At 38.9% G+C, this 13,446-nt stretch overlaps 1 protein-coding gene across 3 annotated transcripts in view; it reads left to right on the forward strand.

The window, feature by feature from the left end:
- Positions 1-4,925: 4,925 nt before the first annotated feature.
- Positions 4,926-13,446, forward strand: part of LOC117412308 (transcription cofactor vestigial-like protein 4) — a 47,342-nt gene continuing 38,821 nt past the window's right edge. For 2 of the 3 annotated variants that reach the window (XM_058988480.1, XM_058988481.1), the window contains exons 1-2: positions 4,926-5,140; positions 7,109-7,182. In XM_058988480.1, the coding sequence (XP_058844463.1) occupies positions 7,122-7,182 (61 nt within the window). In that variant the 5' untranslated portion in view covers positions 4,926-5,140; positions 7,109-7,121. The remainder of the gene's footprint in view (positions 5,141-7,108; positions 7,183-13,446) is intronic. The other variant, XM_058988482.1, reaches the window with a different exon arrangement.

The raw sequence follows: 13,446 nt of genomic DNA on the forward strand, positions 1-13,446 counted from the left end.
AAAAGCAGGTCCTTCTGCTGAATTGAAATGGCACAGTGGATTAATCCACCAGTGTGCTATGCTGCTCTCCTTGGAGGACTGTGTTCAAATCCAATTGTCCTTCCTTTCTTTTAAAATAACTGGATCTTTTCCTATATAGACAATAATTCACTTGCGTACAATGCTGTTCTCCTCAGTTGAAATCCAGTTGATTCTTTAGTTTCAAAGACTGTTCATTAACCTTAAAGTCAATGAAAAAGCTCTCTCTTCCGCAGGAGTCAGATGGTGTAGTGGGCTAATTCACTAACATGCTGTGTTGTTCATTTTGGGGGGGAATGGGTTCGAATCCCGGAGAGTTCCTTCCTTTATTTCCAACAATTGGTTAAGTCCCTATATATTCAATGAAAAAAGCAGGCTCTTCCACTGAAGTGAGATGGCTCAGTGGACTAATTCGCCAGCGCAATGTGTGGTTGTTTTTTGGGGTACTGGGTTCGAATCCCGCAGATTCCTTTCTGTTTTCCAAAAATTGGTTCATTGACCTTATGTTCAGTGTGAAACCGAGCTTTCCCGTGGGAGCTGGTGGCGCAGTGGTTAAGGCCACTGCCTCCTCTCCCCGAAGACGGCGGTTCAAATCCAGCTCCCGGTAAGTTCCAGAGGTAAGTAATGATGTCGGTTGTAAGTAATGATGTCGGTTGTGTTTCCACAGATGGAGGAGAAGCAGGTAGCAGCAGCGGTGGAGGCAGGAGAGGAGAGAAAGGGGGGGGTCTGGCCCCCCCGCCTGGGAGGAGAGTGCCAGGTTGGGATGTTGCTACCCGTGCAAAGAGAAATGTGACCAAGCGTTGTTTTGTTTGAGTCCCCTTGTGCATTCTACATTCTACAAACTACAACTGTCTTAATATGTGGTCTCTTTTACTGTCATTGTAAAGAAGATGTTTATCCCACATGTTTATTAATGACAGTAAAAGAGACCACATATTAAGACAGTTGTAGTTTGTAGAATGTAGAATGCACAAGGGGACTCAAACAAAACAACGCTTGGTCACATTTCTCTTTGCACGGGTAGCAACATCCCAACCTGGCACTCTCCTCCCAGGCGGGGGGGCCAGACCCCCCCCTTTCTCTCCTCTCCTGCCTCCACCGCTGCTGCTACCTGCTTCTCCTCCATCTGTGGAAACACAACCGACATCATTACTTACAACCGACATCATTACTTACCTCTGGAACTTACCGGGAGCTGGATTTGAACCGCCGTCTTCGGGGAGAGGAGGCAGTGGCCTTAACCACTGCGCCACCAGCTCCCACGGGAAAGCTCGGTTTCACACTGAACATAAGGTCAATGAACCAATTTTTGGAAAACAGAAAGGAATCTGCGGGATTCGAACCCAGTACCCCAAAAAACAACCACACATTGCGCTGGCGAATTAGTCCACTGAGCCATCTCACTTCAGTGGAAGAGCCTGCTTTTTTCATTGAATATATAGGGACTTAACCAATTGTTGGAAATAAAGGAAGGAACTCTCCGGGATTCGAACCCATTCTCCCCCAAAATGAACAACACAGCACATTAGTGAACTAGCCCACTACACCATCTCACTCCTGCGGAAGAGAGAGCTTTTTCATTGACTTTAAGGTTAATGAACAGTCTTTGAAACTAAAGAATCAACTGGATTTCAATTGAGGAGAACAGCATTGTACGCAAGTGAATTATTGTCTATATAGGAAAAGATCCAGTTATTTTAAAAGAAAGGAAGGACAACTGGATTTGAACACAGTCCTCCAAGGAGAACAGCATAGCACACTGGTGGATTAATCCACTGTGCCATTTCAATTCAGCAGAAGGACCAGCTTTTTCATTGAATATATAGGGACTTAACCAATTGTTGGAAAATAAAGGAAGGAACTCCCTGGATTTGAACCCATTCCCTCCAAAATGAACTACACAGCACGCTAGTGAATTAGCCCACTACACCATCTCACATCTGTGGAAGAGTTAGCTTTTTCATTGACTCCAAGGACAACTAACTTAAGTCTGAAAAAGGAAAATCAACGATTTAAACTCGGCAGAGAACAACATAGCATACTAATTCACTGTGCCATTTCCCTTATATAGCAAATCCTCCTTTATCATTGTCTATACAGGAAATTATCCAATGATTTGAAAATAAAGAAGAACTCAGCTAGCTTTGCCGTATCATTAACTACATAGGGAATTAACACATTATTTGAAAATAAAAGAAGCAGTCAGCAGGATTTGAACCCAGTCCCCCAAGAGCAACACCTCAGGATACCTGTGAATTAGCCCACTGTGCCATTTCACTTCTATGGGAGAACTTGCTTTTTCATTTACTATATAGGAAATTAACCAATTCTTTGAAAATGAAGGAAAAGGCAGGATTTGAACCCAGTCTCCCAGTGAGAAAAAGGACAGCCGTGTAGTGAATTAGCCCACTTTGCCAGCTCACTCCCAGGTAAATATTTGCTTTTTCTTTAACAAGAAGTTAAATGAACAGTCTTTGAACAAAGGAAGCAGGCTTTTTGAAACCAGGCAGGCCAACCCGCTGCAGATCACCTACATGAAAGACAATCACACGAGGAGCATCTTTGTGAATTGTGAAGGAACACAAGTGAGAAACATAAAAGACACAAAGACACATACTTTTTGAATGACAAATTGTCATTGTGGAAAACCTTCCTAACAGGTGTGCAGAATGGTTATAAGTCCAGGGTACTATGAAAAAGTGTCCCCCAGCTGGGATTGAACCCACAACTCTGTCAAGAGTCCAGAGCCCTAACCTCTACTCCACACTGCTGCCCTTGATTTGTTCTTGCAGGAGATTGTGAGCTGGTTCAATGCAACCTGAGCAGCATGTTCTTGAAAACAGCTTTCCCCACTGCCAGCCACTCCAATGTAAGCAAACTTAGTGGAGAGAGGAGGCACCACATGACTTCTGGCTACAGTATCTTCACCTGCATTTACATGGTAGTGAGTGACTCCAGCTGTACAGTCTGTCCATTGAACTGGTTGGTAGGAAAGCATGTGTAAGCATAAAGAATTTTAAGTTAACGGAACTGTAGGTAACTTTCCCATAACCAGAAAGCTGTGTTTGCACTCGTACAGAGATAGAGGAGCGTGCTGGGCTTCAGCAGGTATAAAAGTCTGAGCTACTCTGAACTTTCCTTTATTAGTTATCTGATCCTGTACTGCATGGTTCTTATCCAGTTTCAGTCTGCACAAAACACAAAACGCTGGGCAGTTCCAATAGGCAAATATAATTGCACTGTGATGAGAATTTCCTGTGCCACAGCTGCTTTAAAGGTTTGAGGTGTCATGCTGAATTTACATTGGACCACCAGTTGTTAGTCACGCCAAGTCCATGAGAAGCATAGACCAACTCAAGGAAGCCGGGCACAGAGAAGCCCTGTACAGTACTCATGTGAAACCTGAGTGGCTGCACTTCATCGACCTGAAGAAACCCTGGCAGAAACAAGCAGGAACTGCCACTCATGACAGCACAATGGATTGGGATGGTGGTCCTGACACTGTGGCACTGTCTGTCTGTATAAGTGTGCACTGGTTCCCTCAATATCATTTCCTCTATGCTAAGTTCCAACACAGTGCGGGGTAAATTGAGACAATATAGAATAAACATGAAATGGGCAACATGATTCCACTAGAAACAAAAAAAAAAAGAAAAATTAAGGAAAGTCTAATATTGAAACATCACAAATATTAACAGAACTAAAAATATCAGGAACAGATATTTATAATTTAAGTTTGTGTGTGACAGGATAGCATCACGGCCCATGATGTTACCGGCAGCAATTAAGAGTCTCAAAGACAGAAACTGCAGTTTAGAGCTGTTGCACACATTTATTTAAAAAAAAAAAAAAAAAAAACAACAAAACAAATAAACAAGACAGAGACAGAGACACTTTAATGAGTACAAACTTTTAATGAAGCCAACTGATTCTGGCCTTTAAAATGTACTAACAAAACCCAACACGTGGGATTAAAATACTGTTTAAAAATCAATATCTGACAAAGCAGTATCTTAACTCTCAATTTACCCGATACCCCTCTCCCACAATTTCAGTTAATCTTGTAGGCCAAGGATAGCTTTTAGGGCAAAAACACACTTTAGCTTTTTAACAAATGGCATTGTACAGAAATAGTAGATCACTTAGTAGGTGCTGTATTTGTTTGGCTATGAGTCAACAGATCTCACGCCTCACCAATTACTCTAGATGTGAAAAACAATTAAAAAAAAAAGTTTGATAAATTGAAATAACATACATTAACAGCTTCCACACACAGAAGGAGGGTTAATCACATGATTATTACACTAACAAGTGTTGTCAAGGAAACATGTCATCATGTGACAGGAAGTTAGTCTCTCAACTAACCCCTTGCTATGATTTATCTCTTTAACAGCCACTTTTTAAAGAAATGTTATGTAGCATCAACACCACCAGAGGGCAGCCATTCACTTTTTTTTTGTTATTACTTTATACGACGACCTGAATTTGCTGATAGTCCTGCAGAATTCATCCACTGGAAATACTGTTTGGGCTAGCAAAGACACACCTTTCTGCAGCTCCTGGTATCCTATGCGAGTCTATGCCGTCAATGAATGTGCACAACCTTGCTTAGCTTAAGAGAAAGGAAGGCTTTCAGCTGTGGGGACACGAAGCAACTTTCTAGGGAGCAGTGGCTTATTTGAAACCTGGTTGCAGGAGACCAGGAGGCAACTTTACTGTACAAACCCGAAGCCTCCCGTGTTGTGCCAACTTCCTTATATTGTCAACCTGCTGCTGCTAAGGATGTGATGTAACATGTTCAATTAACATAATTTATTCTGATCTCACTTCAGAGTTGTTAGCCAATGAGGATGGTTCACTTTCACCACCTGCTAGGAAGAGATTTCCATCATTCCTCACATTCTTCATCTAGAGCTGGTTGACGCAGTACGAGTCTCAATTCAATGCAAGCGCTCTCTTTTGTCATTGTCTCAGCTCTGGGATAACCATTCAGCGTTTGCGACTTCCGTGACTTAAAAGTGAAAGGGAGTTGTGTTTTCCTAATAATAATAATAATATTATTAAGTGTAAAACATCTTCAGCATTTCAAACTTCCAAGAAACCACAGTGGCACTACAAGGTGGTATGTATTTAGCAATTGCAACAAGCTGACTAGAGATATTGTTATGCTTACATGATGAAATAGCAAAGCGATTTTTGGAAACTTAGGTCCAGCAGAATGCCATTCTAGATTTCAACATCTGAGAACCTTGTGCATAATAATAATAATAATAATAATAATAATAATAATAATAATAATAATAATAATAATAATAATAATAGTTCAGCTGACCGACTTGAACAAAGCACATTCTCTATTATAGTACATTGTACGTGTGATGATTTTTTGCAATGTTAACATACATTTATGACACTGTGTTGTGCTTATGGTAATGTAAGCTAAAGGGAAACAAATTAGGCGTTGTAGTGGGGTGCTCGCTATTTATGATATGCTGTAGGAAAAAAAAAAAAAACAGTTTGTCTGTGTCGGAAACTGCGGGAAACGTTTGGAGCATGTGCTGCGGTTTTATTTGTGCGCTTACCGTATTGCCGCTGTGGTTGCATTTCTTCAGTGCATAACGTTTCTTGTGTTCATACTAAAATGTTTCTTAAACGATTTACAGCAATATGTTACTACCTGTGAACTATGTGATAAGTTTGTTTGGAGACTTGACTATATACATAGGTTTTGAGCTATAAACTGTTACTGTCCTGTAGCACTTGCGCCTGCAGTGAAGGTATCGTTTGGATGCGTCACGTCATACACTTAGACGTGCTGCTAATACCGTAGTAGCAAGCCATTACTACATACGGTATGGTGCGCTGAATAGTTCCATTGAGAATGCATGCAGCATTTGTACTGTGTGTAGGTGCCAAAACCTGGCTAAGTATTCCTGAAAGTGTTTACAGAAACTTTGTAAACGAACCAGCGACATATTTGTGAATGGTTTACTGGGCTCAACAATTTAGTTTTTCTTTTTTCTGTAATGCTTGGCGGTGCTTCAACTGATAAATGCTTGGCGTTGTGTTCTCGTGAAAATTAATTTGAAAATCCTGCTAAAGGCAGCATTAGAACAGACGTTCTTCACATTTCACAACTGCCACCACTAGAGCAATGCTGTAGTATTTTTTCCTCAGTTATGAGAAATGGCATCACTGGAATGCGCTATGAGAAGTGCAGAGGGGTTACAGTAGCGCACACTGTGCTTTCAGTATGCTCTTGAACTTCATAATGATTTTAAAACAGAAAGCAATAGCCCTTTACAAAGCTTTTAAAAGTAGACGCTGTTGAAGTCAGAACCAGCTTGATTTAATTTGCAAAGGAGATTTTATTTGATTTTGTACCCATACACTATCTTATGGCAAACCTCTGTTTTATTTTGATCTGCACTGGTACAATGTAAACCAAATGTTTAACAATTAAACATAAATATTATGCAACAGAATTCAAATACATTTTAGTATTAATATACATCACACTAAGGTTTGTTTTGACAACACTTTTGTGTTTGTTATGCATTGTAAGTATTCTCAAACAAAATAAAGACTTGTTTACCATCAGTTGCAGAAGATTCGTGTCTAATCCTTTACCGTTTGGTTTTACAGTGCACAGTACATTATTATTATTTATTTCTTAGCAGACACCCTTATCCAGGGCGACTTACAATTGTTACAAGATATCACATTATATATATTATTTCACATTATACAGATATCACATTATTTTTACATACAATTACCCATTTATACAGTTGGGTTTTTACTGGAGCAATCTAGGTAAAGTACCTTGCTCAAGGGTACAACAGCAGTGTCTCTCACTGGGGATTGAACCCACAACCCTCCGGTCAAGAGTCCAGGGCCCTAACCACTACTCCACATTACTGCAGTACAGCATTATCTCAACCCCACATGGTTCTGTTTTCTCTCTTAAGGTTTTGGAGACCTTGTGTAGTTTCCTAGTTAAAATGAAACCATACTCCAGTTTGGAGTACTATTGACAGCATTTCATAATGTTTTTTTTCTTTTTTTTCTATCATTTACTTATTTGTAGGGTCTTGCTAAGAATGGAGACTCCTTTGGATGTTTTATCAAGAGCAGCATCTTTAGTACACGCTGATGAGAAACGTAAGTTTGGGCCCTGGTAAGAGGTGGCATTTTCCTCTCTTGGACAGCTGGTTTGTATTTATGCAGCTTGAGGGTGGCTTTCTATAGAAACACACTTCAGGGATGGGGCTAAGATTCATTGCACAGCAGTTTCACCCAGACCGGGTTTTAATACGAGCTTGGTTTGCCCCAGTGTATAGGTAACAAGCTCAGGTGTGTCTTGTTAAACTCAGTGTTTTATGATCACACTTTTGCTGCAGAGAACACTGTATTTAGATAAAAGCCATGAAAAAATAAATTTGCAGGTAGAAGATTTCAGAAGTGAACTTCAACTTGTCAGATGCTTGTTAGAGTATATATATATATATATTAGCTAGATTGATAGATGATGTTGGATTAGGACTACATTGAAGAAGTCCACTGTCCATAGTTGTTTTGGTTGATGCATAATGATGTCACCGTATGGCAGAAGGAGACTTCATCTGCATGTTCACATGATTCAAACCTGGTAAGGAAAAAGATATCAGTGAGACAGAAGATGACCCCAAAACCACAGAAATAAGTTGCATGGTGCAGTTTATTGTGTACAAGGAGAAAATAATCGCAGCAATATACTGTCAACAATAGAAATGTACACATTTAAAGTTAAGGCACTGCCTTGCTGTTGTTCAATATAGTAAGCTGGGAGATCGCCTTTAAAATTTCAAGGTGAGTCAGTTCAGTATTTTGCTTGAGGGCCATAAAGCAATTAGTGTAGTCGTAGATATTTTGACACATCTTACAAACTTGATAAGTCACAAGAAACACGTTTGAATATGGAAGATATGAGTAAACTATTACTAGTGGGCGTTTAGCGAGGTTAGCCAATCAGTGACTCTAAAATAGTTTTGACCTGTCAATACAAGTAAATGATACTCTATACCACTCTATATACCTACTCTTTTTTCAGTACTGTAGAGAATAGGAATATGCTTACTGTTTCACTTTTAAACTGATCATCGAAGTTATAATGAAGTAAAATAATAAGATAACTGCAGAAAAGGAAGGTTTTCAAAGTATCACCGTTTGCCCATATTGCTGTTTTTTGTGTTGCTACTGGGACTGATGTCGCAATGTTGTGGCTGGCTAAGCTTTTTTTTTTTTATACAAATACAATGCAATACACCTGTTCCCATAATAGTAAACTAGCATTACTACCGAAGACGCATTGTTGAGGCGTTTGCCTTTACAACAAGAAATGTAATTGCTAATGAATGCAGATGGCCAAACACAGGCCCCCAATTCTGTGCTCTTGGTCATGGGGGGTTGGGCATGGCAGGGATTAGCAGAAGACTTTGGACACATGATTATTTGAATGTAGGTTTGTCTTTTGCTATATGTTACTGCTTCTTTAACCATGGCAGGTCTGCTGTTCTCATGACAGTGTTTGACCTTTTGTATTGACAGCCTTTCTTTTGGTATTTTGTGTACGACTTCAAGTATTTCTGTGTTATTGTCACTACTACCTCAAGGCTGTTGTTTGTAGCTTACATAAAAGTAAAGTATTTATTTCACCTAGGAAGCATTTGAGAAATGTGTGCTATCCAACACAGTTCTCTCAGTGATGTTTTGTGTACGTTGCATGCTGGCTCACTGTTGTCGTCAAGCCTTTGTTTCCCACACAATTGCGTGGCTCTGCAGCACAGGTATGAGTCAGTTTGTAGCTGCACCTATGTCAACACACATGAACTATATTGTTTAGTTTTTTTTATACCTGCAGCTCTTTATTTGTTATTTTGACGAGCATCAGCATTGCCTTAGTGACAAACGTAAACCTTCTGCTGGCTAATGATTAGACAGGTTGTTCCACATACCGCATGTCTTTCATATGCAAATGCTTCTCCTGAATTGCATTTGCAAAGCAAATGTCACTTCAAAAGCAGACATTGAAAAAATGCATGGGACCTAATGTGAATAATTCCTGCTGCAAAACTGGAATTCAATGTTGTACTACAGCAGCAAACCACTTGTCTTGTAAAATGCAAGGGCAAAAGTACATTTTATGAAAGGAACAAAACCCCTATTAAAACTTGCAAGGAACTTGAGTTTTATGCAAGCATTGTAAGTTAGGTATTATTATAGTAAATGATGGTTAACCATTTCTCTGTCGCTCCCCGAGCTGGCTTCTCATGGGCTCCCTGAGTGATGTAGGGACAATCCGGTTTCAACAGCAGAGAGCCTGTATACCTTTGAGAAATGGCCAAACGTTTTGCATTGTCTAAAACTTTTAGGATTGAAGCAATTAAAAAACAAAACTGTATGAACATAATTTCGATCTTTATTTAACGCCATGTAATCAAAGAAACTACAAAATGATATTGCAAAATTCTACCGGAAGCCAGAATAGCAGTACAGTATGTCATGTTAGATTTCGAAATGTCACATTTTTCAATTGTTGTCACTTTTTGAAGTATATGGGAAAACTACAAAGCGGTGTGTAATTCAATATGTTAACGTAACATTATTCAGCAGGCTTCATTCAACTTTATGAAGCAAAATGTATTAATTCTAAAGGGTGATGCAAAACTTTTGGCCATAGCTGTATATAAACAAACAAACTGTAAACTGGTCAACAAGGTCTGCTTCCTGAGCAACATTCAGCGAACAGAAGGCTAAACTTTAGAATACTGTGGGAAACAGACTCCAAAGTACGATACTTCAATGTTTTTTTAACAAGAAAAGCTGACTGCAGGTTCCAGGTAGTTGTATTGTGTGAGTGTGTGGAAGCGACAGGGAGGCAATGAACACAAAACTGGCACGTCTTACTGCGTTTGCTTATCAGCTACTTTTCAAGGTCTCCTGTCCTCCCCTGGAAAGCAGGAGACAATAAAGTGATGTCACTGCCAGCCAATGAGCAGAATGGTGCTGTAGAGGCAATCGATTCAGCTCTCTGCAGTAGGAGAGCATGGCTGTAGATCCTGAAGGTCTCTGCTTTCTATATAAAAAATAAAATAAAATAAAAGGTTGTGAAGTGGAATGCTCTTGCTGTTACATAGCAGGAAGGAGGGGGCTCTTAAGTGTTTTGTTTTGAGTACTTCACCAGAATTCAAAAGAAGCCCAAAGTGCATTGCTCCCAAAAGGCTTTAAAAACAAAGTATGCGAGGGAGGGGGAGCACATTTGCTGTCTTTTAAATGTTATACTTTTTAAGTAAAAAGACAATTGAGGCAATAATGCATGAACTATTCAGGTGAACAATATAAATGTATGAAAGTCACAAATATGCAATTTGTTTAACACTCGTGAGGGTAACGTCAGCATCCTAATTGTTAGTCCTCTTTGATTATGAACCACGTGGTGTTGGTGAATATGGGTGGGTTGGTAGCACTCAGTACCTTGCTGTAGTTGCCTGTTGGAATATTCAGATACAATCTTTTGCATAACAGGCAAAATGTCCCAATGCCTTTCAAAGTATTTACTATTCCCAACCACTGAAACAGCAGAGTGAAATGTAAGACGAGGAAAGAGGAAGTGGAAGGGGAGGCGTGGTACTTTAGTGGTCTGCAATACATTTTTACTAAACTTACTTTAGGTGGTCCCATTTGGTATTCACTTAATAGTGATGTGAATGCATGCATTCCTCAATTGCAGCAGTCTGTGCAATAACACTGTGTAACAGCTGAGTATAAACATACTGTGTGTGATCTTCCTGATGGATAGCAAAAATTAATATTTCTGTAAAACTCATCTCAACTGCTCATTCTAATTTGAGAAGAGGAAGTTATTCAACTGGATTAGATATCTGTGAGGTTGGTTTACTGCTGTGACAAAATAAAAATGTATTATCTTGGCAAATCATATTTAGTAATCTACAAGCTGATAATAAAACACAGTACATTGTGAAAATACATTTGGTTTTGTGTAGGTGTCATATGTTTAGGGCTTGAAATTTTCCGGTTTTATTTTTGATCACATTTAAACTAATTGTGAGCCGATTCTGTTTCCTAATTAAACTCAGAAAAAGCTATTCATTATAAAACAGTGTCACTTGTTTTTACCTTCATATATTGACTGATCCTGATTCTGTTTTGCTTATGTTTTATTTCAACAGACATGACAAATTACGTTAATTGCTCAAAGCTGATCCTAATTGCATTTCATTCTTTTCAGCATAACATATCCAGTATGGAGTGTACACTGATCAGTCCATCATTTAAAATCTCCTTGATTTGTAGGAAAAATAAATAAATAAAAATAACAAACAATGACTAATTAACATTTAAAAAGGGGAGGTAGAAATTTGGAAAATAAAAATGGAAAGTTTAAGCCCTACATATGTTTTAACCAACATGGACATTAAAAAAAAAAAAAGCAACAAATGAACATTTTATATCATGAAAATGTGTTCTGACTAGCAAGCAAGAATCAGTTTCCTGGCATAGCCAAGTGCGGTCTTGTTGCTGTTCTGCTCACAGGCTTGAACTCCTGGCAACGCCTATCATTGAAGCACAATGCAGGGATAATACTGAAACCTGAAATCCCTCAATTACTGACTCCACCTAGTTTCCTGCATCAGTAATATAATAGCTGAAAACCAACATCAGATAACAACTTTCTTCACCTTCTGTTCAACAGCAGGACATCCAGATGTTTTTTTTTTTTTTAATATAGATATGCAACTCTATGCTTGTCGGTGGTACACCATTATATCCAGACATATATATATATATATATATATATATATATATATAAGAAAAATGCCATAACTTCAAACCGTTTAATAACACTTGAATTGGGAAATTGGGAATAAAGGAAAAAATGTATGATGTTTGCTGTAATTTGCTCCTCTCTTTAAATGCATTTCTTCAGGTATGTAATTAACACAATCTGTGTCTTGCACAGTTCACTGCACAGGTTGTATTTTCTAATTCCTGTCAGTGTAGTCTATTAAAGGAAATGTCCCTTTAGCATCTGCCAGTTGTTATGCACAGCTTATCAACTCCTGTCCATCTAGCTGTACTGCATTAACCTTGACTGGGAGGACTCTGAATCATGCCTGCTTTTTTTCTGATGGTACAATATCTTCTACAAGCAGGCATGCTTGCAGTAAAATGGACTGCAGTCAAACCTGATAAAGCAAAGTTGGTTTGGCCCAGTGATTTGTCTTACTTGGATTTTCCTGGAAATATCTTTGCAATGCCAGACTAACTTCAAGTATGTTTACTGATCTCCAAGATATCGACTTGCATTTTCATCTTGCATACCCAGAGTGGTGTGTGCTTTTGGGATGAAGAATTTTGTTGTTGGTTTGGTGGAATCTTGTTTTATTTGGGGGGGAGGCGCTATTTTGATTCAAATTTTCTGCAAGAAATAAAATAGTTTTGCCAGTATTGTATGTGATGGGAAAGGCTGGAAATTACCCTCTTTATTTTATGTTCCAAAAGAAGCGGTTTGTTTCTGTGGTAATTACTGTATTTGCACAGTAATAGCTGCGTGCTATTAGCGAGACATACCACCAGCCTCTTGTTTTTAGATGGTTCCTGGTAGCCCACTTAAGAGTCCAGGAAGACAAACAATTCTATGCAGCACTTCATCTTATTATAAATAGTTTGTAAAATGCATGTTCTAGCCGTCACAGATAGGCAACTTGTGGTGAATTATTTAAAACAAAATGCAGGACTACCTGTTAATGGGATATCAGTGGGTTCATGAAAATTCACTTTTTTGCATTCGTTGGAACGGAGTGCTCTGGTCATTCTCTGGTCAGAGGCACTTGATCACTCCCATGTGTTTGCTTGAGTTCTGTTTCATGCGCTGACTGCCAGGTGCTGTTCATTTGTTTACTGAAGGTTATTCTTTGGGCACTGACCCTAGTGTGTACAATATTTTCCCCATGAGGCCAGAAAATTGGAGTGTATTACAGAAACTGCAGACTCAGCCTAATGCAAACACAGGTGCCTAATAAGGCACCAATTTGAAAAAAAAAAAACAGTCAGTGTGTTAACAATTGGTTAATAACATGTTAACCTTCTACCACATGGACAAACATAAATAAATAAATGACTCTTACATTGAAGACTTGCCAGAGTTCCACAAACTTTTTAAACACTAACATGTGGTAAGCACTGCTTTCCTTTAAATCAGTAGGTATTTTTGGAGTCCACATCGCTTTCTCACTTAGAAAATAAAGCAGAACTTAGAATAAAAGCATAACATTTGACACCTTGTTCATGCTGTGCATTTTGAGAGAGGTTTTCTTTTAGTCTGGGAAAGAAGGATGCCCAAAGTGCTTTAATGAACTAAGCCTT

Source organism: Acipenser ruthenus, chromosome 16 (assembly GCF_902713425.1).
Source record: "Acipenser ruthenus chromosome 16, fAciRut3.2 maternal haplotype, whole genome shotgun sequence".
NCBI lineage: Eukaryota > Metazoa > Chordata > Actinopteri > Acipenseriformes > Acipenseridae > Acipenser > Acipenser ruthenus.